Raw genomic sequence first — 26,610 nt, forward strand, 5'->3', positions numbered from 1 at the left:
TAGGAGAAAAATGGAAAAGAATATTACTATCAGGGCAGGGTTGTTATTTCCCCACAGTAATTTTAAGCAGCATTTCAGAAAAATACTGGGCTAAGTATTCTATGTCATTCTTTCTGTTTTCTAATCTGAACCTGAGATCTGTGTGTTATTATTGTTGTACACATCTAATTTCAGGCAGGACAGCCAAAGTTCCTAGCTACTTGTTCAATTCTCAGTTTTCAATTATGCAAACAGCATGTCATGTTTCCCAGCATGTAGCCATATAGGTCTTTCTGAACATGACAGGAATAAATACTCACTGAGAATTCTAATCTCAAACCACTATGCAGCAGATCTTATTTTCTCTTCCTCCTTCAAAGCTTTGAAGTTTAGAATTACTATTAAGGATAACAGGTTTGAGTTTTAAATCCTTTAAAATCAGGTCAAGGAACCAACACCTTGTAAAACCAAGATTAAAGAGCAAGTGATAAGGTTTAATCCAATTCTGTTAGATTTTACAACAGAAGAAGCACATAAGCAATGGTGCTACATTTTACTCCGCGGCCCAAATTTGTTTGCTGTTCCTTCCTTGAGCTATATTAAAAGTATTAAAGCTTGGCTGCAGTAAATGTTTGTATAGTGCTTAACTTTTAACTTCCTGAAGTATGCTTTATGATTTCTGTCTCTGTAATACATAAGTACTTCATAGACTGGTTGGCTACATTGTTAAAGCTCTCAAATCCTCTCTGAGGCATGCACAGTCTGGTTAGCCCCATTACACTGATGAGGAAATAAGCATAAAGTCATGTATAGATCTTTTGCAAGCAGACATCTCACTCTGCTGGGCCAACAAACAGCCTCCTCAGCTGGATCTTTAGGAAAAGTCAATGTACTGCAGCACCTTGGCAGCTGCTGAAGCAGAATGCAGACAGACACTACTTGCCTCTGCTTGTGGGATGTTGTGTGCTAAGCTGCAGAGAAAATCAAAGTAAGAGCTAGAATTTCAGCACTGGACACCTACATCTAAGGCTACATGAGTGCCTGATAATCTTTTTCTCTGGTGTTGTGTAAAATGAGACAGGGGTACTTGCTTGCCACAGGCAGCAATAAAAATAGCCATACAGTACTCAAGGGCAGCAATATGAAGTGCTGCATATAATGGGATTTCCATACCTACATGCATTAAAGGGATGAGTTGTCACCTTTTATGGTCAATATATGCTCTGGAAGTGTATAGAAACATCCTTTTCCTCTCTGGTTACTGTGATTTCACTCACATTTTATTATATATGGTAGCAAGCCACTACCTTCTCCAAGGATAGTGACCCGATGGTAATTGAAATAACATATACAATCTCATCATAAAAGGCCTTTCCATAGTTACAGCTTATTTCTGAGACAAAATCACTGCTCATCACCATTTCCTTAAATTTTAAGCCACCATTGCTTACATGAGCTGCCTTAGTGCTTCTGGTTTTAACCACCCAGTCAGAGATCTTTGTTTTCTCATTACAGTACATCAGAGACACTTAGTAATGATAAATAGGTATCTGTACCAGGCATCAACAAGCTGAAAAAAAGTTTTAAAAGAGAACATTTGCAAAGGATAAAACATTTCTTATGCTAAGGTTTTACTTTGTGCTATAGAAAAAAACCAAAACAAACAAACAAACAAATAAATGTAGAATTCAGGAGCTAATACATATCTCTTTTCCTTCTTGTGCATTGCTATTCTGTCTACATTTTAGTTCTTAGTAACTTTTGTTTTGGGGTGTATGTCTTTGGAAGGACCAGATGTTGCATCACAATTGCTGTTGATTTCTCATAGGGTATCACACTGTTGTAAAATCCTAATTACACGTTTTTCACAGTTCCTGAAGCTAAATGATGATTTTCGCTACTGCGACTTCTTTGTTTCTTTCTTTCTTGCATACTGTGGGAACTTCACATTTTCCAGCAAAAATGTACTTGAAATACACAAATTCAGTCACATAGCTGAAAAAAAGTAAAAGGCTGTTTTCTTGGCTGAGATCCAGTTACCAGCTGGAGCAGGTTAGTTATGCTCACAGAGAACATCTTCTGGCTTGGTCTTATTTCAAAAGATTCTCATTGCACAGTCAGACAAGACCGTCCTGCCATGTGAAAGAAGGTGTGGGTATGTGTATTGAAAGAGTAAGCCTGATCCAAAATAAAACATCTAAGGTAGATCCCCCCACCCCTGCCCCAAAATGTAGATAATAATGTCCCCAGACAGACACAAGCTTCCTTCTTCTGGAATCTACTGGCTTATCACAAGTATTAACTCCTAAAAGTAGTGGTGTTTTGGGATGGATGGGAAAGTGAGATCCCGACCTCACCTGTGAGATATAGAAGAGACCTCTTGAGCATGCTATCGATATGCTGAGGTTTGTCAGAAAATGTCTGAAGTAAATACTGTAGGGCAGGAAAGCTTGAATCTCATATGCAAAAGAGATTACAAAAAGATGTCAGTGCTCAGTGCAACCAGACTGAAAAACTAGTCAGTACTTGGACAGAATATTTTATGCAATGGTAAATTTTCTAAAATATACTTTGCCTCACTTACGCCTACAAAAATGTGGAGCTTTTTCTTGTATTTTTTTTTGTATGTGAACTAAATATGTGAAATGTGTTATGTAAAATAAGGACAATTATCACCATAAACAAAGTCTGTGTTAACATCATAAGTAATAGGTCATAAAACTGTCTCCATTTTAGTTAGGAAACTGGCTTAATTTTTTTCTATGCATATTTCTGGTTGTCATAGGCAAATAATTTATCTTGAAAATAGGTAAAAATATTTACAATAATAGACAAAATATTTCATCTGTTACAGTTCAATGTGTAAAAAAATCTGATTTTGTCTACTAAGGGATAACTGTCTTCTCCTAACTCAAGGAAAGGAAACTAGACAGAAAATAGTCTTTCTTTCATGTGTGTAATATGGTGTTGCTAGTGTTTTCCAATTGTCACAATATTAGTGGGTAAAGATAATTTTTTTTAGCCATTTGTAATGGAATATTTTGTATAGATAATACTCATCAGTTTTCAGTGTAAATCTTAAATACCATAAGTCTTCCATATCTACAGGACAAACTCCCCTTCTTGCTCAGCTTTATTGTCCAGTTGCTTTTATTGGCTATTTTGTGCAGAAACTCTCTCTTCTGTTTATTAGAAATAACCTAAACTCATAGAAACGTTGAATTGATGGCCTTTTGTTATTATGCCTGTTTTATCCATTATCTTAAATACCTCTATTTTCTCCCTGGTGTTTAACACTCATATGTACTAGAGAGTAATCATATCTGGCCCTGACCCAACCTTCATAATGTTAGGTTAAGCATGACATGCTCTTCCAGAGTCCTGTGCTATGACAGGTTCTGTCTTCATTTGCTTATCCCAATGATCACATGAAAATGACCGATGAATCCCTTGCTGATAATTTTAATTTGTTGTTATATTTCTTCCCAAAGTGTTGAGAAGACAACCATAGATAAATTAAACCCATTCATTGCACATTCCTTTCAATTGACCTTTCTGCCTGTCCTTATTTTAATAGAAAACCAGATTCCCTAACTAGCAAATAACCCCTGCACAATTATGACATTCATAAGCTGTGGTTGTAATCAAATGAACATCAGGAGGCAGCTGTGATTCACCAGCTTGTTGCTGCCTACTGGGACCCTTTTCTCTTTATCAGCCGTCAAATCAGCAACTCCTAGAGCCTTTCACACAAATGTAACTCCAGTACAACAAGTTTCACCTTATTTTAATCCAGCTCCAGCACAATTCCTTGACAGTTTGTTTCCCAAACTGCTGTCACCTTCTATATTTCCCAGCTACAGGTCAACAAGGTCTGTTTCATGGAAAATCCCGAAACTAATAGTTAGCCTGAAGTTAGAAACAATGTTTTTGTTCCTTGCAGGGAATGGCTCCTGTCACAAAAGCAGATTTGCTAGTCCATCAAACCAGTTAGCACATGCCTGCATGCCTTTCCCATCCCCCAGGATTTGCAAAGTGTCCTGTCATCCTGAGACATATTTCCAAGACTGTGATTGTAATTTTTTAGAAACATTGACCAGAAGTATGAGTGCCAGAATCAAAATCCCAATGGTAATGCTACAAAAAGTGCAAACAACTGCCAGAGCTAACATTTTGGTTTGGCTTGAGATTTTGTATTGGTTTGGTTTTTTGGGTCTTTTTCCTTTATAGAAAGGCTTCAGAAGCTCCCATAGTTGAAAATACCCTCTAATATGCTTGAATGCCCTTGGAAGAGAAAATTTGGGAACACAACTTGGACTCTTAACATCAGACCAAGTTTTATCTGAGCATTTTGGATAGATCAAGTAGGTAAAAGGGCTGAAGTTTTTGACAGTTAGTCACAACCATTGCTTTCAAATAGGAAGAGCAAACACTGAGTGGGATTCGCATGGCCATGTACATTGTGGACATCTGCTCATTCTTGGTATTTTTACAGTCAATTAAGACAAATAGGCACTTCAGGGTGCCATTTCTATGTCTTTAGATTATATTCCACATCTGCATTTTAAGAACCACTAACTAAACTCACTAACTAAATACGGGCTCTACTGTGACCAATTTGGATACAGGTATTGGTGCTAACAGCATGTCAAGTTACGTGATGTGAAACCAATCTTTTAAATAATTAAGTCACAAATCAAACCTTTCCCCAAACTCACTTTTTACCTTGCAGTATAAACACGGACTTGTTTAAATGAATACTACATTATCTGTGCTCCTGTGTCATGAATTGTGACAAAGTAATGGAAATAGGAATTTCATATCAGAGAGCAAGCATGTCTTTCCTGAACCATGCAGAATTAGCACAAGCTTCACCCACCTTTATACCTTGGCCCCACAAGCACATTTCTTCCCTGTGTGACACAGTTTACTGTTAGCTAAATACAAAATCATGGAACAGATAGGGTTGAAAGGGACCCTAAAGATAATCTGATTCCAACCCCCTTGCCATGTGCAGGGACAGTTTCCACTAGACCAGGTTGTTCTGAGCCCATCCAACCTGCCCTTGAACACTTCCAGGCATGGGGCATCCACAGCTTCTCTGACCTATTCACCACCTCACAGTGAAGAATTTCTTCCTAATATCTTGCCCAAATCTACCCTCTTTATAGGTAAATTCTAACATGAAAGGAAGAGGTAAAAGAAAGTTTGGGCATTTTTTCTAGTTTTATCAGTAGCCAAAGATATTTTTACTAGCTTTTACCTCTATTAATTTTATCTGTGTTTTCTTTCTTGTTTACAAGCTGATCATTTTAACCTGGATTCTTTGTAGCTATAATAGATAAGCATATAGGGAAATGCTGTTCCCTATCACTCTCATTAGGTATTTCACCAGACAGTTTAGAAATCCTGTATTGGGGAAATAAACATTCAGAACAAAAAATGAAAGAGGAGTCATAAGAGGTTAAGAACGCCATGAAAATTTAACATTCAGTCGCTGGCTATAAAGATGTAAAGTGCTATTGATGATGATAAATGAAAAAAAAATGCCAATCTGGAAATAACAAATCAGTCAGAAATTCTGATGATGTATTTGTAAAAATAAACATTTTCTTGCCATTTAGGCACTTTTATGGAAAGGAATTAATTTTAAAATTTTGTAGTCTAAACAGAAGAGGCCTAGAATACATGTTACTCTAGGGTGGTCAGTTTAAGATTTTTACCTCTACTTCTATTTTGTCATGAACAGATATGCACTTAAAGTTTACAAGTGTGGATTTCAAGGAACAGTAGTCTTAAAATATGTCAATGAGTTGTTAATCATTTCTATTTTTACCAATCACAAGTTTATTATTTTCTGAGGTTTCATGAAAAATATCAGGAAATATTCTGATTGATGCACAGTTCTGTATTTTTATGCTCACTTACTAGAGATTGCCATGGTTAAGTACATTAGTGTTTATAAAAATGCATGATATCAATTTTAAAAGTTATGTCTCTGGCATACACATAAATATCCACACATATGAGCTTGGCATTGAAGATATACAATAATGTTAGGGAGATCAGTAGGATATTATCTGTTTTCCCCAGAGTTTCAGAGTCACATAATCTTGTACCACTGACTTTACTGGGGTCAGTTATGTGTTAGAAGTGATGCTGAGTGAATAATGAAAAAGAATCAATGCTTTGATTCTGTGATTCTGCACAGTTCATGTTGATTTGGGCTTCTTCCTTGGTTCCTGGGTTCCTGGTTTTTATTTGTTTGTTTGTGATACGGGTTTTTTGTAGAGGTTATTTTTCCTGTGTGGAAAGGGTCAGTCACATGCTTAGTAAAAGAACTAATCATAATTCTTCCTAATTGATGGTGGTTTTCACTGGTTTGGATAGTGCTGAGTATAATCTTTCCTTCAAGGTTCCAGAGTTACAGCTCCAAAAGAACTGTGTGAATGATATTATTTCTATAATTTAGTATAAACATTGCATTTTATTTTCTAAATGCTTTTCTTTTTCCTTTTATTTATGTGCATCTTGAATTATGAACATTTTTAGCAAACTTTCATGGGGAAAAGTATGCTTTACTCAAAATTAATACTATATGATCCTCTATGGCAGGAGGATTGGAACTAGATGATCTCTAAGGTCTCTTCCAATTGAACCATTCAATGATTCTCTGATTCTCTATGTGTATGTTAGTTACTAAGCTGAGGTGGCCCTTACTCTGAAAACCACACATAATAATTCCATCATTTCATTAAGAGACATGGTGAAGTGAAACTCTATTGTGGTAGTTATATGGAGAATAAATCTTACCAGGGGGCTGCAATGGTTGCTTTGTGTCCACATGGTGAATTGAAGAGACCATGGGAGCTTTGGCTCATACTGCTGACCTTGTGGTGCATCTATTGAAGGTAACCAAATTCAGGTTGCAGGACTTGATGTGCAAATGAGAAGCAGAATGGAACAGCAAATGAGTAAAAGGCCTGACAGCTTTGAAAGTTAGGAAACAGCTCTGGCACTTCAGAGCACCAGCATCTTCCTTTTTCCCTTCTCTGATCTTCCTTTTCCCCCCAAGCCAAGCCCCAAGGTGCATAAGAGACAGTCTCCCACATCACATCATTAAAACACACTCAGGAATTTAAAAGCATGTCATTAGCAGTTTCCTGAATGAGTGGATAAAAAATAAAATAAAAATCAATTCGAACACCAAGATCAATATGTTCTTAGACAAGGTAGCAAAGAAAAAGGAATGGTTTTCAGGATGATTTTTGATTTCCTTCAGAAATGGTAGGATAATTTGCAACAGTGAAAGTACGTGCACAATTTGTTTCCTGAGCTTTTTAAACCTGTGTTTAAAACCCTCTTTAATAATAACTGCTTTGTAGCAGTTACTCGTTTTTGTAATGAGTTTTTGTCATTTTGTAGTTCAGTCTAGGGTAAATGTATCATTTGAGGGGCATAAGTTTATCATCAAATCCCCATTTGTTCATTTGTTTGTTTATTTTCTGAAATTATGAGGTTATTAGTTTAAGAAATATGGTTGGAGTTCTTTGGTTTGGGTTGGATTTTGTTTTCTGTTGTTGATAGTATTTGACCAAAGTTTTACCAGGCATGTGAGCCTAAGATGATATGTTCCTGAAGCACAAGTTTACCAGCAATGTGCATTTTGGCTCTGCATAACTTTTCCAGCATTAGCTCCAATGCCTGTGGCCAAACAAAAATTGATCTCAGAATGTGCTAACAAGAGGCATTGCCAAATGATAAAATATTAATTCTTTTATTTTACATGCAGATATGAGAGAAGCAACAATTACCTCTACTTTAATTGTTTCATAGATTAGTATAATTATTACGTTATTCATTCCATTTTCAGACTGAATGTAAAAAATAACATCAACATCATATAGTCAGACAGTTCATTCTAAAGTAAACCTTACCAATGTTAGATATATTAAAGCAATAAACCAAGAGATTAAACTTTCATAAACTGTAAGAGCTCATTGTTTTGTAAATGGATGTATAACGTGCTTGTAGCTCAAATGAAACCATAAAACTGACTGGATGCTTTAGTCTTTCTGCAAACTTTTGATTTATCTTTTTAATCACTTGTTAGGTTTTTTTTTTTTTAATGGCAATTAAACACTAGAAATGGCTTCAGTCTTCTTGCTGCATTACTCTTCTCTCATTGAACTGCTGTCATTTCTTTATGATGACAAGCAATTTAAAGGTGCAAAACCAAGACAGTTAAAGTGTATGTGGCTCCTGCTGCTACAGGTGTTTGTTACTAATGAATGAAGTGATAGCTGTTGTTGGAATGTGAGATTTATCTTCCTCTGTCACTCGTGCACAGAGAAGAGGTGAGTTACCTTGGAAAAACTGGTATGAACAGCCCACAATCACAGAAAGGCTGTAGCTAGACTTTATATCTGTAATACCAGAGTTAATGTTAGGGAATATTAAATAAAATTTGTTAGCTAGATTGCAATTTTGAACCTTACTGCAGCTACAAATAAAAGAATGCAATACAACAAGTGTTAAGGTACCATTACAGAGATCTGCTGACATTCCAAACAGGAGTTTTAAAAACTCACCAAATACTTAGCTATACAAAATTAAGAAAATTAAATATGATGAATGCTAAAGACCATAAATGCTCTAAAATAATTGAACATACTACAAAACTGCTTGCACAGGTACAGTGTCCTAATTGCACAGGTAATGTTATACACATTGCTAGCAGTAGCTATACCTAGAGCTGGGAAGCAGTTCCTGGGAATCCCCATTGTTTTCTAGTGCAACCATATTTTTTTCTTTTTTTTCTTTTTTTTTTCTTTTGAGGGAGGGAGAGACTGTTCATGCCTAACAAAAGTTACTAGTACATTCTTTGCCCCCTCTGTCATGTTATTGCTTCAGGGCTAACAGGACTAAAGAGTGCTAAGAACATATTTTGTCATTGAACAAATCTGTTGACTCAAACTGCCATTTTTTGTGGTGACTTCTAAGAGTCAAACAGCACCCTAGAGAAAACGACTCTCTGGAAGAAGAAAAGTAACAACAGCAGCAGAATTTCTCTTCTCATTTCCCACTGCCATCCAGCTACATAAAAACAGTTGCTATCTCTGTACCCAGTGTACCCAGTCCACACTGAGGAGAGAATTTTAACCTGGGAATATTTCACTGCTGATAGGAGTGAGTCTTTCCTATTTTCACATGCTAAATGCCCACAGTGACTTTTTGTTTCTCCATTTGCTGTTTACGTCCAATATCTTGTTTCAATTTTTTTTTTATTAAAGCATTTCTTGAATTTCACATTCATGTATTTCAAAAGCATTATTTTAATCTATCATGTCGATTACTATCTCCATCCATTAATGATTTTTTCTGCCAAATATAATCAGCCTGGCTCTGCAAAGAAGCTTGACCTAAAAATAAACCAGACAATTTACATCTAGATACCATGGGAGAAGGTAGTAAGTCCTGAAAGAACATCAGCTTCAAATTTTACTTCTTTACATGACTTTCCATCCACAATTTACATCAGTCAGTCTGTGTGTTGCTAGGACTGGTATTTATTTTAATACTTTTAATGTGTGCTGTTTATATAAAATAGAGTGAACAAAGGACAATTTCAGGGATGAGTCTGAGATTTTGGCTTTCATTTGTTTTAGCTGCAGACCCTATTTGCATGCAGCTTTTGTGGTATACTTGTTTTTAGTTCTGCTGACATTGTGGCAGGATAGCAGCAGAGATAATAACAGATGATGTTTCCTTTTGTGGAAGTTAAGAACTAGCTGATTAATTGTTATTATGTTACACTCTAGAGGAAACATTGTAATTAAACCACAAAAAGCTACATTAACATAATGGTAGGGGTCTGACTTAATCCCACGAAAGCAAGAAAATTCAAAGTTAACGATGAAGAGGGTAGTGTTATGTGTTTTAGGCCAAGTGCTGTTCTTTGGAAAAGAGCTTAGTCTGGCTATTTCTGACTCTCATGGTTGTTTCTCTGTGATTAGAGCAGCTGCATTTAAATCAAATTAAGTCCTTTGACTTTTCATTGTGTGTGCTTGCAGATCAGGCTTTATAAAAAAAGATTATTGAGCAGTCAGCTCAGCAGTTATCTTTGGAACTAGGTCTGATGCTAGATTTCATGCTTCCAGGCAGCTGGTCCTGACTTTGAACCAGAGGATGAGCTCCTCAGAATTTTTTTTTATTTGCAAGTATACTGTATTTCCTGACAGCTTGCCAGAGTAGTATTGGTACTTTCATGTGGTATATTTTGATTTGCAGTAAAATTCTATTTCTTTATTTGTAAAAATTGGAAGAAGAAACACCTGGTTTATTTGAATGACTGTTTTTCTGAAAGCTAAAATCTTCCAAGTTTTAATATACACTCTATTCAAGACATAATTTAAAATTATTTCCACAGTCACACTTCCCTGTCCTGCTTTATGTATCTTCAGCTTTTTTATCTCTCCCACATAGACTGGCTGAAGATTTCAAAGCCTGTAGCATGCAGACATGCTATCAAGATGAAACATACCAGTAAGAATTCCACAATTAAAAGTTTGATGCAAGTCAGGGATTCATCTGGCAGGCTGATCAGAGTGACAGCTTCCTCCACCCTGACCCCTCAGTGATGGAGAGTTACAGCCTATGCCTGCAGCCTGGGTTGTTAGTTGTCACACTCATCTCCATGGCAGCTGATTGGGAGCCTTGATACTCCTGAAAGGTCTTGATTTGATGTAGTCCCCTTTTGTGTGAACAGTTCAGGTAACACAGAACTTAATTCTTTTTTCTCTAGTCTGTATGATCCTGTGGGAATTTAATAGCCCATTTTGCATCTATTATGGGTAGAAAATTGCATACAGGTTGATAGAGTTGGTAGTGAAGTGGCAAAGACAGATGATTACCTGAAAAATTCATATCCTCTAACTAAAAGACTTCAATCCTTAAGTATGGATTCCACCTTGCATGCCTAAAGATTACTTTTGCATATATTTCCAGAAAATTAATGCCTAACTCCTAGCACTGGGGCAAGAGAAAGAAACACATAAATGCATAAGTTCCTGGATCAATCACAGGGTTCATATGTAGTCAGTTATTTCTGAAATTTTTAAAAACATGTACTGTAAAATTATTTTCAAGAGCTTCTTACTAGAAAGGACAACAATGACAAGTGAACTGTCTCTATGAAAACCTAATGAAGACAGAAACAATTTTTAAATATTAAGAACTCACTCAATTATGAAATTTAAACATTGTAAATGGACTCCAGAGATATGATTGCAATTCTAGGAATAGACTAGTTTATGAGCTGTCACAGTTAAAGCATCCAAAATGAGAATACATTTTTCATGTAGTTCTAAGGCTTTAAAAGCAGTAAAAAAATCTTGAACTTTATTTTCCAATTTCCAGATTTCAGAGTTAGTCCAGTACACATTTTAGATGCATATGCCATGAAATCTGTCCTACTTAGTTATCATGCAAACTCATCAGCCACTGAATTTTAAATACAGTGTAGTCATCCTTGTTTTGGGAAACTAAAAGCTGGCAATTTTACCACCAAAGGGTTTGTTGTTCTAAACTTTCACCCCTATAACAAATATGCAAGAAGCAAGTTCTGTTGGGAAAAAAATACAAGGTTCAGTATTTCTGAGCAATTATTTTTTTTTTAATTCATAGAGCATACTCTTTTTCAGTGCTGTCCTGGATTGAAGCATAAAACATCCCTCTGACTTTCTGTGAGCTTTCCCTGCCTGGTTCTCTTCATGTGTGCTTATGATGCTTTTTCTCCCCTCTCTCTCTCTCTCTCTCTCTCTTTCTCCTGGAGAGAAGTCCAGCTGCTAGCATCTGTGCCTACAAACCATCCTCCAAATCCCTGGCTAACTCACTGATGTGCTGCAGTTTGTGTGCAATTTATGCACCTGCAGCTTTAGCTGTCTGGTTTATATGGGCCTTTTAATTATTTTCACCCTTCTCCTAAATGAAGGCCAGACATTATGCTCACTGGCTTCAACAATATTTGTTCTCTAAGCAGTCTAGTTGTAATCATTTAATTTTGCTCTATTAAACAACAGAGGTAGATCAATTGGTATACTTAATAGCAGCAAGTTACAACCATAAAAGTAGCAGGAAATTTCAACTATTTTGCCTTTAGGGGATTCTAACTCCTGTATGTAACACCACAGCTGTCATCTGGAGGAATCTTTTTTCAGCACCTGTAAGAGCCTTATCTTCATTGCCTGTAGATACCTGACTTAAATATTTGATTTGTAAACACTTTTGCATAGAAGGGTTTGACAAGCACATTAAAAATGGTTGCTCACAAGCTACAAATCTCTTAAGTTGCAGCTACTGCATATATTGCACAGCTGGCTGTCATGATGCCAGCAAGATTTTTGCTCTTTTATCTAAAAGGAGTTTAAAATTCAAAGTGTTCAAGAGGTTTATCAAGATTGTCTTTTCTGAAAATGCTAAGAAAAGCTTTCCCACCATCCAAGCACTGCCCTCAGAAGATGAACTTTTAGTAAAGTTGCCAGCTCCATGCTGAATGGGTTCCTTGCTATTTTTGCTTAAGCCAGACCCTTGCTGAACTCTGCCTGTTGGTGCCCACTTAATATGAAATAGTTGGAGCACTGCACAGAAGCCAGATGCAGAAGGACACAAAAACTACATTGGCAAATGATCTGTCAAGTGACCCATGAACAAAATCGAGATTGAGTTGCCCTTTGAAATAAACCTATTTGAATTTTATTATCTCTAGAGCACCTTGTGTCTCTAATCTTGTGAAAGGTTAGTATTCCATCCATCAGAGCAAGATTAGAGCTCTAGTTGATACCTGTGCTTGATGATAACTGAATGCAGCAGTTGGGGCTGGAGGAAGGAGATTCATTACCATCAGCAGTTCAAGGAAAGATTGGGTAAACTTGCTTCATGTTACAGACCATATACAGTCCAGATCAGGATAGCAGAAATGAAAGGAGCAGAATACCAGCAAAGATTTAAATCTATAACAATAATCTCAATGAAGCAAATTATCTTATTCCCATCCTTTTTTTTTTCATGTCACAGATTAGCTGACACAAATGGCTGCTGCCTACAAGGCTACAATGTTAGTCACTTTCTCAATGCATGTCTCAAGAAAAAACTAAGACTAAAGGAGTAAATGAGACAATAATAAAATAGAAAGGGCTCGTGACCCTCATATGCGTGGATAGAAGAATGCAGATTCTGTGGTGTAAAAAAAAAGAAAGAAAATTCTGTTTTTATTAATTCAGAAGTTCTTCTTCTCCTACATCTGTTAAAAAAATTATTTCTCTACTTTCATGTCTTTTTAAAGCTTACCTGACATTTTGGAAAAAGCTTTAGTGAATAGGCATCTTTTTTCCATGTCCTTGTTTGCCTGAACTTTCTAAAATTTATATTATGCTCTGAATTATATATGTGATTAAATTAATAACATTGATGACCTTACTTCTTGTATTAAAAAAAGAAATATTATTAAATACTTAATTTTCCTGTGTCAAGTCCAGGCCTATGCATTGCTTCAAGAATATAGAAGGAATTCAAAGGATTAAAATGTGTATATTTTTCTAATCCTTTAGTTCCTCTTGGTGGGTCTGAATTTGTGCCTCTGGCTTTTCTATCCGTGCAGAGCAGACCATGTATTTATGTTCTCACATTTGGCTTTGAAGGATAACAAGAAGCCCTTTGGACCTGATGCCAATGTATCAGCCAGCAGCAAAACAACATGAGACTGAATTTTTTATTTCCTGTCAAACTTCTTAACTTCATAAAGGGAAAAGAAATAGAGGGTAGGTCTGAGATTTTTCAGAGATAGAGGTATGTTAAAGCAGTAGAAATAGTTGCTCTGCAAAGTAGGAACCTGTTTACTTCTTAGGTAGTACCCACAGTGTAAGAAATTAAAAACAAATAATCAAACAAACAAAACCCCCCCCCCAAAAATAAACAAAGTAAATAATGCCAAAAAAATGTACATTTTTAATAAGTTATGTTGATGTTCAGAGTATAAGAAATCACTATGAAAATTCAGCTAGATTGGAATTACTCAGAGCCTGTGACAGGTATACAAATTTTGATGGCTCCTCAGAATAAATAAAAATATTTAGAGGAGACCAACTTTAAAAACAAAACCAGGTAGTAGAAACAAGAAGGAAAAAAATGCAGAGTATTCATGGTATTATGGAATATTTCAGTATGTCTTGATTCCAGAGACAAAACCTGCTGTTTCTGTGTAATCAACAAAAAAGATTTTTCAGTACCCTCTACAATTACATTTTCAGCTACTTAATTGAGTTTTACTGTATTAGATGACTTACAGTATAAACTATACCTAATACATGATACTAATTAATGTTCTTAATGAACAAATATGTTTTAGGTAGGCAGTATGACACCTATTGCAGTTACTGACATTAAAACATTAAAAAATTCAATTAAAATTTATTATATATGCACATATTATGGGCAAGTCTGAGTGAATATATGGTCTTTGCAAGAGAGGGATGTATGACTAAAAAAATAATGCTTCTTCAGTGAAAATGGAGAATATTTTCTAGATAATGGCTATACAATTTAAGGCTGAACCCTAATCTAAAAGTCGCCTATTGGAAACACATTTCTAATTATATGGTTTGTAAATGTGGAAGCACTTAAAATCTAAAGCCATCCAGGCTACATAAAATTATAATGTACTTATGAAGTTTATTATTATGGCAGAGGAGCAGGGTAATTAGTCTCACCTAACATGTAACATCCCTAACATTTACATTTTTCAGAATTTATCAGTGTTTTATTGTGAGTTTGAAAGTCCTTCCACAATTATTAATGTCCTCATTAAAGAATGTTGAATGGCGTCTCAATTAAAAAACAGGAAGCATGTTCTCTCTCATGTCCTTTTCAAAGGAATCCTTATTTCTGTTTGAAATATACTGTTTGACCCTTATCCTGTGCAATGTCTGAATGTTTCTCCCAAATGACTAAGCATATATACATTAGGGAAACAAAGAAAGAGGTTATTGGATAAAATATTTTACAACAATGTCTTAAAATAAGCATTCATTTTGCTTCTGTATCTCACCAGACCACTAAAAACTTTAGTATTTCTGATAATGCAGTAATGGAAGACCTAAAATCACATTATCAAGCAATATCACATATATTTGTATATGCATTAAATGAAACTGCTAGCCCTAATCCAGTGGGGTTGATGTAAAGGACAGGTTCCTGCAGGATGTAAAGGGGAGCTCCCAATTTAAAGCCCAAGCCAGACTTCTGATCTAAATCCTTCTTTCTCTCCCCATGGAGAACATAAAGGCAGAGCTGCAGTAAGCCTTCATGCCAGGGTTCCTTGGTTGGGTGTCTGAAGAGAATCAATGTGTAGCCTGGACACTCAGTTTTTGGGACCCTTTTTCTGCCTGTGTGTTCAAGAGTGATGGTTTTGGCAATATTGACAGACTCTGAGAAACATTTGGAGAACTTAAGTTGAGCTCTCTTCTTATCGCTTTGTTTCACTCAGTTGCCATTTCTCTGTTTCTCTGTCTTCTCTCTAACTATTATTCTCCTCTCTAATTTTGCTTTCCTGTTTCACCTGTACTGCCTCATTTGTGCTTATCCTTGCTTATGTTAAGATTTCTGCAGTAGTGTAGTGCAGGAAAACAAGTACAATGCCTTTAGTCAGTGCAGGTCACCATAGCCCCTTCACTGCCTGCTGCCCAGTAGGACAGATCAGCTTTTCAACTTGTTCTTCAAATCTCATCTCAGAGGGCTGTAATTCTCAGCTGGCAAGATTTGTATGAGAAAAGTGGTTAGTGGGGTTTTCTTCCCAAATGTTCACACCACAGCATTACTGTTGTGGCCAAACAAGCTGGAGTAACCCCCAGAAATTACACAAGGAAGGAGTGTCCAGCAACAGTTCTAGGGACTGAATGAAAAGCCCTTGCCACCAGAAGTGACATGGAGTCTCCACTTCACTTCCAACTCAGGAGGAAGCATTGGACACTAATGTGGAAAACATGGCCTATGCCTTCACTTCCCCATCAAGCTCTCAGGTAAAAACCATGTAATGTGAGGACTGAGAGAGAGGGATGAGGACTATATAGCAAAGAAGGCAGACAATAAGGTCTCAAGATTGCAGAGAAGATGGAAGAAGCAGTAAACACCAGAGGACCTGGAATTCCAGTGACAAAAATACCCTACCAACAGCCAAATAAAGACCCTACACAAAAATCCAGAAATATTTTCTAAAGCTCCTACCTCCCACTGAGCCACACTATTTCTCACAAAATCCTAGAAAGCAGTAAAGTTTGCTTAAGCAGTAATTTGTTTGCTTAGAAAATCAACAGCTTGTGGGTTCATTGAAATATTCTTGTCAATATGCTCAGCACCGACCAGCACACCAGCAGCAGAAGCGTGAAACTTTGGTGTCACTACATGGACGTATCCATTTAGGTGGATACATCACACGGAGCACAGCAGCTAATAAATGTAAACAATTCCTCAAATAAACTTGGCCTAGGAGTTTTAAGGCCACTCTAGTGTAGTTCAATCAAATAAAAATTAAGTTATATTGTCTGAAATCGATCATAACACTAAATATATAACAGTCTTGTAAAGCTGGTTTTTCAATTCATTGTGCCATATCTTAGCTATCAGTTTTCTTCTGACTGGAAAGCCTTCCCACTAGACAGCCTTGTAAGAGAAAAAAAAACATTCTGTTGAGAAGGCAGGTCAGATAAAAATCAATCATGCAGCATCTTGATCCAGTGAACTGATGTCTGTAGATGAAGATTTGTGTTGGCTTTAAAGCTATTCAAATACTGACTTCATTTTTTAATCCCTGATCTTTGAAACATCCAGGTAGGAAAGTTTATTGACTTCACAAACCTCCTTAGGGGGCCCAAGGTCTTTCTACCAGCACATGAATGCAGATCCAGAATCTGAAAGACTGTTTTCTTCTGAAAGTAATATGTTTTGGTGGGGGTTTTTTTTCACATGTGTAGCTTATTTGAGGCCAATTCTGTTATCCTTAGCCTTATCCATAATCTAGTATTTTATGCATTGCCTTAAGTCACTGATTGCCCAAACCTGATCTCTAGGAGCATTGCTGGTCCTTAACTTTCATACTGTTGCCTTGGAAAAAAAAGTAAGATCATTCCTCTAATAAACTGAGAACATTTAAGTTAGCTTAATTTGCTGTCATAAAACTAAGTTTGTTGCTTCACTGAAGTTTGAACATGTAGCACAATTTGCAAGCAAGAAATTCAATCACATTGGCTTTATGTCAGTAACAAATAGTAATGTGTTCAGGGTCCAAATAGTCAAGAAATAACTGGGAAACCAGCTGGGATTTAATACTGCTTGACCTAAATGGTACCTGGGCTTCCTTTGAGTGTAGGTGTAGAAAAATTGCATAAACTCAAAAATAGGTAAATTTTCTTGGAGGCAGTTTTATATTTTTTGTTAGTAGTGCTAAACCATCACAGAACTTATTAGCTGCATTCAGAGGTGTCTGGAAAAACCATCAACATGACTTCATTACCTCTTAAGCTTCAGACTTTTATACAAAATTGATTTTTATGTACATAATAATTACCATAGGAAGTCAAACTCCAATCTGCTCTTACAGTAGGCTTCTGCTGCTTAGCTCAAATAAAAGTCTTTGCAGTTATTTCAGTAGTAGCTGTCTCAGGTCAAACACCTAAAGACTTTGGTGGTTTTTATGGAATGAACTGATTTTTTTCTAAATACTAAAATGAGCCTTCTTCAAAAAGGGGAAAAGGTGAAATGAGATTGAAAGGCAAACAGCAATGGATTTACTGCAGTTACATTATATAAATACAACTGTGCAAATATGCTTTAGCTCTCTACACTTGCAACTGTGACATGAAAGTAGCTGCAGTTCTAATTTTAAACATATTGTCATGCAGCCAGTTTGACCCGTTTAAACCCCACCTTTCTATGCTGGGATTCACACCTGCACTTCCTACTGGGTACTTCACTGAATGGATCTAATCTGCTAGATGCTTCAGAAAACACCTCTTTCTTGAAGCTGAGTAAGGCTCAAGACATTGTTTTCAAATACCTCAATGCCAGTTCTGCACAGTAGTCTGTTTTGTTTAAAGTGGGAGGAAGAAAACAAAGCCTCTATGCTAAAACAAAGAAGACGTTATGCTAAAAACGGGTCAGCAAGCCCTCTTCAATCCCACACATGCCTCAACCCAGGCTGAGATTTCTGCCTCCAAAGCCCAGTGTCACTGCTGTCAAATTGTAGCTGATCACCCACTATAAAGAAAAGTCTATGAAGGTTTCAGTGTTTTCCTCTGGCCAGCCAGAGGCTTCTTCCTCATGTGTGGCTCCTTCCTGCAGTCAGTTCAAGTTGTCTACTCTGAGAACAGATGTGAAGGCACACAGTGACTTCAGGGCCACACTCCTCCCCAGCACAACTTCTATGACCTCTGAGCAGCACAGGAGTGAGTCTGGTGATAGCAAATACTGCCTCTGGTTTCAGACCTGCTTGTCAAAAAATTGCCTCATTTTTAAAAAATTTTTGGCTTTTTGACAGAATATTTAAATTATCCTGAATTAAATTTTATCTAGACTGTAACAAGGCATTTTGTTGTTAATTTTCCCCTATGTCTTCTGGTCCACCTTACACTTCTTTGTATTAAGAGCCAACAAACTGTTAATATGCTTAGAAGATGGTAGTAGATTATAGGCAAGGAAGTTTCATGCAAAATTTTAGATGGTAAATCTCTTTAACTGTTGAACTAGGTGTTTAATAGCCTCTAGTGATACGTAGAGAAAAATAGTACATCTCTATATTTTAAAACAATTGTTGCACTGAGTCCCATAGTTTATATATTGTTAATATTTTCATGAAAGCTTTAAATGTTTTTCAGAAGAAACTGTGGTGACTCATGAATCTTTCATGAGGTGTTATGCATTTTTATGAACATATGATGTAAAATTCATCATTCTGAAATTCACAGATATCCATGAAGTGCTACACGTCTCTCTTTGGTCATGGATATTCATGACAATACCACTTCTGTAAGCATTTAAATGCCCTTTCATAAATATTCTAGAATGTAATCTTCCAATGCCATGTAACATTTTGCTTACGTTTTATGGGTACTTCACTCGGGCATTTTCCACTTGATAATGAAAGCAGAAGCTTCAGGGACAGTTATTGTTGTATCAATAAATTATGTGTAAAACTATTTCATTGCTTTATTTTTATTCCTAGAATTTTCTTTTTTGTTATTTCTCCAAGTTCAATGAGTTCTTTGAGGGCATCTTGGGAATTTCAGGTTTCCTATTTATAGCCAAGGATATATTATACCGATAATATATTATACTGATAACATAAAGTACCACATGCAACAGAATCGAAATTCTAGAGTGCAGTAAAGACTTCAAAAATTATATGTAATGTCTAATTATTCCTTGTGTGAAACTTATGTGTTTCAGCTAATTGTAGGAGTGTCTGCATAGAATCATTGTCAGGATGAAGTCTCCCTTTCCTGCATACTCAAATGACCTTTTGCAATGAAAGAACAGTAGATTTAGCATTTGAAGGTTGCACCTGCATCCGCTGAAGTTGTTGATAATCTTATTATTGATTTTGGTGTTGAAGAATAAAGTCTTATAAGCCTTTATCGATGCATGTAATCAGCTTTGAGTAGATGACAGATCCTTTAACTCTGTATTAGTGTTCATTTGCACAATAGATCCTTTGTGCTTTGGCATTAAATAATGCCTTAAATTCTTTGTCAAATTAGATTCCTATTCTGATAATGGCATTTGATGTATAAATAGCAGCATAGCTTTTTTTTTCCTTTTTCTTGCACTGGATCCACCCTGTCCAACCCAGCCCATCGTAGATGTGTTTGTGTTTCTTTCCCATCCTCATGTCCCTCATTTTAGGACAGTCCTGTTTGCGTTGTCTCTGTGCTCCACAGTGGGGAGTGGTTAAGGGTGAAGCCTCAGTGGTTTCCCTTCCCCCTGTGTCTCATTTTTTCCCCACAATATCCTGACCCATAAGGGGGAAGAAGTCACAAACTCTGGATGGGAGTCAGGGAGAAGACCCAAGTGAATTCTGCTGTTACCAAGTCTTGCAGCAGTCTGAGAAATGGAGGGATTAAAGAGCGAAGAGACTCTCATCTTCCCTCACAACCTTTGAGACTGCACTTCTAAAAAATTTAGGCATCCAAAATATCATGATATTTACAAGTCTGGGACAGTCTAGAAAGCTATCCATTGGCAGCTAGATAATTTCACACATACCAAAAACATAACTCAAGTATATAAATCACCTATTCTGAAATTTGCAATTATAGGGCACATTTAATTATTGGATTTGTATTTCTTGGCTTTAAATGCAATGTATATATATTCAAAATGAGTTTAAAAAGGAGAGCAGTTTTCAATAAATCTCATCACATTGTAGATTTTGTTTTTTTCTAATGGAAGATGAAATTTTTTTCCAAGTTGTGACTGTTGCGTGTTTTCAAAGGTCAAAGCTCTAAGGGAATTTTAAAATTAGTTATTCAGGCTGACTAAAAAGCAATAACAGTGCACTGTTAGCCTTATGCAAGCAATTTGTTTGCTCTTGAATATAAAACAAATGTAATGTCAAAACTGAGGAAGAAAAATCATCTGCTGTAAATATTCTATAGCATTTTTTTTCTCAATCATGAAGTTAAATTGAGTTCTTGTTTCTGTGTAAGGTTAGTTACTGTTTAAAGAATGTCTCCAGAAACCTAAAGCAGTTGGAAAATGAAAAGGCATAAAACCCACAGAGGTTAATTTCACTTGAATTTCCTTGAGATAAATCACAACTTTCACTAATTGATGCCATTGTGGAATATCTTTAATGAAAGAGAAAAGGAAATAATAAAACCTTTACAACAAAAAAGATGATTTCACCAAAACATTTTTTGTTTCATTAATGACTTCCTGAAGAAAGACAGACAGAAATAGGATGCAAGAAAAGGCTGACATTGATATTTGTAATGAATGCAAGTATCTGTACCTAAAGAACCCCCAAAGACTCTTTCTTTCAAAAAGCATGGTCTGTTTACATGAATTCTAATATTCTCTTGCCATCAGCCTTATTAGCACTGGGAAGTTCAACAATTTGCAATAAAGTTAGGTACACCAAGTCTGCATAGGGTGTAAACACATGCACATCTTCACAGGAAATGGTAGGTAATGGTAGAGTGCTAAAGACTGGTAGAATTTACATATCTAAGTCCTCAGAGCTCTTGGAAAAGCAAGGGCCCCGCAAGTAAGAGAACAAGGCTATGACGGGGAGCTGTCAGTAGGGTTTGGGTGTTGTTAGTCAATGATGGATGAAATCAGGATGTCATCCTGATCAGTGCTTTATGTAAAGACTGATGTAAAATCAGGCATATATCACTGTCCAGAGCTCTGTGCAACTGGGTTGGTTTTTTCTCAGCTAACAGTGTATCAGGTGCACCATGAGATGTCTTCAGGTCTCAAGTTCTGCTAAAAAGGAAAGCTGTGCAGAATATATTATTATGAAATGAAATTATCTTTTTGGTTTTTTGGTCTTAGAGCTCATGGGTATATTTTTGGTTTTAGGAATTAGAAAACAAACAGTTTCTAGCTTTGCACCTTGTCCCACAGTCAGACATTGCTGTTGCTTATTACAGAGGAAAAGAAAGTGCAAGGGAACTTATCAGGCTGGGAATGATCATAGAATATCCACTCAAACATAATACAAATTTGTATCTGTAAAAATTGCCTCTAGGTATTTATGCATAGATTTTGTTAAAAGCAATCCATGCTGCAATATTATCCCTAATCTTGATCCACTGACTTACAGTGACAACTAGTTATCACTTTGGAAATAGACCAGCTCCCATGTTTAATTGCATTATGACACCAGTTTACCTATGTCAAAATAGCGTGAGAATGTCAGCTTGTAGTTGGCAAAGTACTGTGAGAGCTAACAAGACATTATTTTTAATCTCTGAGCTGTTCCTACCTTTCAGTAATGGACTCCAGCAATTCTGCCCGTTCAATTTGTGACTGAGTTGTCTTACCGTGGCCAAAATATTTTAAAACAATTCAGACTTCATTTTCAGACTGTTACTATCTATCTTACATCCTAAGTTTACAAATAATGTTTTAAAATGAAAACTAGCTGAAGTGTGATCCATGGACTAGAAACCCACCATTTGAGTGTATGCAGAGCATGTAATGGCTTGCAATAGCAATATTCTCTCCATCTTTTCAGTATCTCAGTGTGCCTTAGACCTTATTCTTTTCAACTACCTCGTAGAAGTGAACAGGCTTCCTGAGACCCTCTGGTTAATAAATTAAATCTGTATGAAAACATGCTGGCAACAAAAGACATACATAGGACATATACTGTCATATGAATGAATCATCACTTCAAATCAGGAAAAATTATTTCCAGCATTAACACTGCTCATGACAACCTATTTTGGCAGTAAAAAAAAATCCCAAGATATATATTTTAAAACACCGCGCAGCTCTGTCTCATATAGATTCTCCTCTCCCACCCTAGTACTTGAGCGTCTTCCAGAAGCACATTAAGCATACATGACTAATGTCTGTCTCATCTTCATTCTTCTACTTGAAGCTGAAAAACTACATTATTTTTCAAAAACTACCTGAAAGTTGATGAAATATCATCTTTGCAATGAACATAAAATTTTTACATTACTGTGAAGACCATGGCAAAATTTGACCTTTGCAGAAACACATACAGTTTCTACTGATGTAAGTGAACAGTGCTCAGTTATGCCAGGACACAGTTTCTATACATAAGCACTGCAAAGCAGACTGCCTTCTTGATATATGGGAGATTTGCAGACTAAAACAGCAAGCAATCCTTCACAGCAGCATTCATTTTGCTGGATGGGAGTTGATTGAGAAATTAGCGCTACATGGGAGATCTCTTTCTGTCTGGAACTAAAAAGGTATCCAATTTTGTAGTTGCTGTTGATTTATTATTCTGATCCTGCATGGGGTTACTGATGCAGATAGCTCTCTTAAATGTCTTTTGTGTCAAAGCATACAAAAGACTAACACTCCAACTTTATAATGGCATAATTCACCTTTAGCAGTAGCTCTCAAAGACTGGAGACCTGTAAGACTAAAAATTAAATAACTGTGCTGCTGTTTAAAGGACATTAGCTTTCCTACAGAATTAATATGTATGGCTTCACATTTGGGACTAGCATGAAATTTAAGCTTGTAGTGTTACTGGATATGTTTATAACACAGTATAAATAAAGATTGTGACCAGCATGGACCACATTGTGCTGGATGCTGTACAAGCAGAGAATAAATATCTACCCCTGCCTGAAAAGTTTGGTTGGCTTCCAACAAGCTGACTGTGAGACTACTAAACAATACACCCACACAAAGAAAGAATAAGCTAATAATCTCAGACAAGATGAGCTGTCAGCAAACCCAGTTAAGCTTTGCTGTGACTGACTTATGCAGTGGCATTATCCTTTAAAATAAAGAGTGGGATTCCCAGTATAGCAATGGATTGTGAGGAGCCAGCTTGTAAGTTGTTTATAGCAGCCTCCCAGCATATATGGGCTGTTGTCAATTCAATTGCACTGGTGGGAAAGCCTGTCTCCAGCCTTAAAACAAACTTTAATTTGAGCCCCAGGTTCTCTGCCACGTTTTTGCTTTCTGGATTGTGTGACTAAAGAATTAGATGTATTCAGCATTGCAAGAAGTGTGCATTATTTGTAGAAGAAGAAATGCTGAATGTACAAAATAGTAATCATGATGATTTAGATGTCAAAGACACCACTAGATCAGGGCTAACAGTGAAAAACAGCTTTGTTTCGCTTTTCTCTTAAACAAAAGCCTATATGTTGTAGACACTAAATTATTACATTTGGCAACAAAATTTTTATTGTGGGTGTTGTTTTTCCCCATTGTTTTTTCCTTTTCCCTACCTAAGCTATTTGGCAAAAGCATATCCTTTTCTGAATGTAATTTATTTCTTATGAAGACCTTCAGTTTTAATGACAATTTAGACATTGATATGTTTATTAGACTATATTTTGCCTTTAATAAATGCTTTGATGTAGCAAGTATGTTCTCGGTGTTCTGTGTATACATTTCCATAATAATCCCTTTCCAGTTATCTGGGAGATCAAAGGTTGCAGCTCTGCACAAATTCTGCCAGAAATAAGAGATTCTTTTCTTACTGAGTCTTTGTAGACTTGTCCACAGTGTTTGGTGGATTCTGTTTTCATCTGATCACAGCTGCAAACCCTCAAGTTTAGTGTAGATTTTTTCTTACTTAGTCTTAATTTCTGTCCTGTCCTTAGCATTGCAGTGGTTCTACATTTTTATAAGTCGCTGTAGCCATAGCAGGGCCCTGTGTTAAAGGAGTATTCACATGATAGCATTAGCCAAGAGTGTGAGAATTCAGCACATCCCTGCAGTTAGCACACACAGATGTGTCTGTGGGCAGTGTCCACAAATTAAGAATCTGGTATCTCAGACCTGGTGTGTGTTGAATCCTGCTTCACTGCAAATCACTTAATTGCAGCCATTACACGTTTTGCCAAAGGTATTTCCATCTCTGCCTTGCTGTCTGCAGTGCCTCATTTACAAACCACAGGACTCTTTTCCAAAGTGGTTTAAGAAGGTTGACAGCAAGCCCTGTAAAAAGATGGGATCTTCTGAAAACCAGGAGATCCTATTTCTCCTTTGGTCAGCTGGGTTTAAAGAACTGTTGTACATGCTCAGTGAATTTTTTGGGAAATACTAAGTACCACATAGAAATTTAAAAATCTGAATAGATTATTAAATATTTGTACTTTATCCCATGGGCTGTTTCCAGTAAGAATGATTTCAACAAAGCAAAATTTAGAAATTGTTTATGGTTTAGGCCTCAGTAGTAAAAGGCACCAAAGAAATTGTCTGAAATCCTTTCAAAAAAACCTTAATGCCTGCATCTCCAAAATAAATAACTAACACAGACTGGAATTAGTAGGATGGTTCTGACATGACTGGTGAAGGGTTCTAGAACTCTCCTTCAGTAGAGTAAAATATTATTGAAGATACTAACATATTTTTACCATTACCTAGATATATGGTACTTTTAAGAAGGATCCTTCTCATTTCCACTCAAGTCTCTTCCAAGTTCTCTTCAACAATATATGAAAATAAGTATTCAGATTTATTTCCATGGTTTGCTTCTACATTGTAAAGGCTTGATCAAAGTGGAATCTAAATTGTAAAATCATTACATTTTAAGTTAAATCATCATATTAGTGACTTTGCTTTTAGCTTAGAAGATTTAGTGTAATGGCTGTGGAGGGACAGGGATTGCTAAGTTCAAATAGTACATGAAGAAGTGGAACTACCCTCACTGAAGTTCTTTTAAATGGGTTTTTCTACTCAGTGTTATAGGTTTTTCATCTTTTGACCTTGATAGGGAATTCAGTTTATACTCTATTTTTCTTTACTTCTAAATGATGAATTCCACTAGTAAAGTACTGTGATATCAACCAATTAACACTAATTATAACAAGTTCAGAATGCAATAAGAAAACCCTTCATACCTTGCCTTTATGGCCACTAACACCTGCTTGTTTTCCCTGCAGAGTTTTTCCGAGAACTTCTGGAGAATGCGGAGCGATCCTTGAACGACATGTTTGTCCGGACGTACGGCATGCTGTACATGCAGAACTCCGAGGTGTTCCAGGACCTCTTTGCGGAGCTGAAGCGCTATTACACGGGAGGCAACGTCAACCTGGAGGAGATGCTCAACGACTTCTGGGCTCGGCTGCTGGAGCGGATGTTCCAGCTTATAAACCCTCAGTACCATTTCAGTGAGGACTACCTGGAGTGTGTGAGCAAGTACACGGACCAGCTGAAGCCCTTTGGAGACGTGCCCAGGAAGCTGAAGGTTCAAGTGACTCGAGCGTTCATTGCTGCCCGCACCTTTGTTCAGGGGCTGACAGTAGGCAGAGAGGTGGCGAACAGAGTATCCAAGGTAATCTGAAATCAGAGTGGGGTTTTTTCAGCTTGAATTTCTTCTCAACTTGCCAGACAATTGAAATCTGTCTTTGTGCTTTTTTTTTTCCAGTACAAGGAAGTGTGTTTGGTTGATTTTTATGCCTACCAATATACCGATCTTAAGTTCATAAATAGGGGCAATGGTTGCTTTCAGTTCCTTCTGGGGATATTAAGGCAATGCTGGCTGGAAAGCATTTCTCTGTGCTTAGGACACAGTGAAATACCAATATACATCAATGTTATAGCATGATAATGATTGTCATTTGTAATTCAAAGCTGGCTACATATATAAAAGATGGGGATTTAGATCAGAATTTAAATGTTTCAAGCAAATTTATTCTGCTGTTCATTAGGAAAGTACAGCCCTCACAGCATTCATTCATCATGCAGCTGGGTGATGGATTTTGTTAGAAATGTCTAGTCATGTTTCTGATGAGGAAATAGACAAACAGTGACACCTCTGAAGCTTGAGCTTTCCCAAAGGATGGTTTGACTCACATTTATTTTAGGTTTAATTATTTATCTATGCAAATATTTATGGCAATTATAATCCTTGAG

The 26,610-nt window shown here is 36.6% G+C and overlaps 1 protein-coding gene across 1 annotated transcript in view; it reads left to right on the forward strand.

Annotated features, from left to right (window-relative positions):
* GPC6 (glypican 6) overlaps positions 1–26,610 on the forward strand; it is a 503,396-nt gene that overhangs the window by 147,852 nt on the left and 328,934 nt on the right. The window contains exon 3 of the mRNA XM_005424127.2: positions 25,638–26,029. Coding sequence (XP_005424184.1) covers positions 25,638–26,029 — 392 coding nt within the window. The remainder of the gene's footprint in view (positions 1–25,637; positions 26,030–26,610) is intronic.

The sequence above is a fragment of the Geospiza fortis genome, unplaced genomic scaffold (assembly GCF_000277835.1).
Source record: "Geospiza fortis unplaced genomic scaffold, GeoFor_1.0 scaffold84, whole genome shotgun sequence".
Classification (NCBI taxonomy): Eukaryota; Metazoa; Chordata; class Aves; order Passeriformes; family Thraupidae; genus Geospiza; species Geospiza fortis.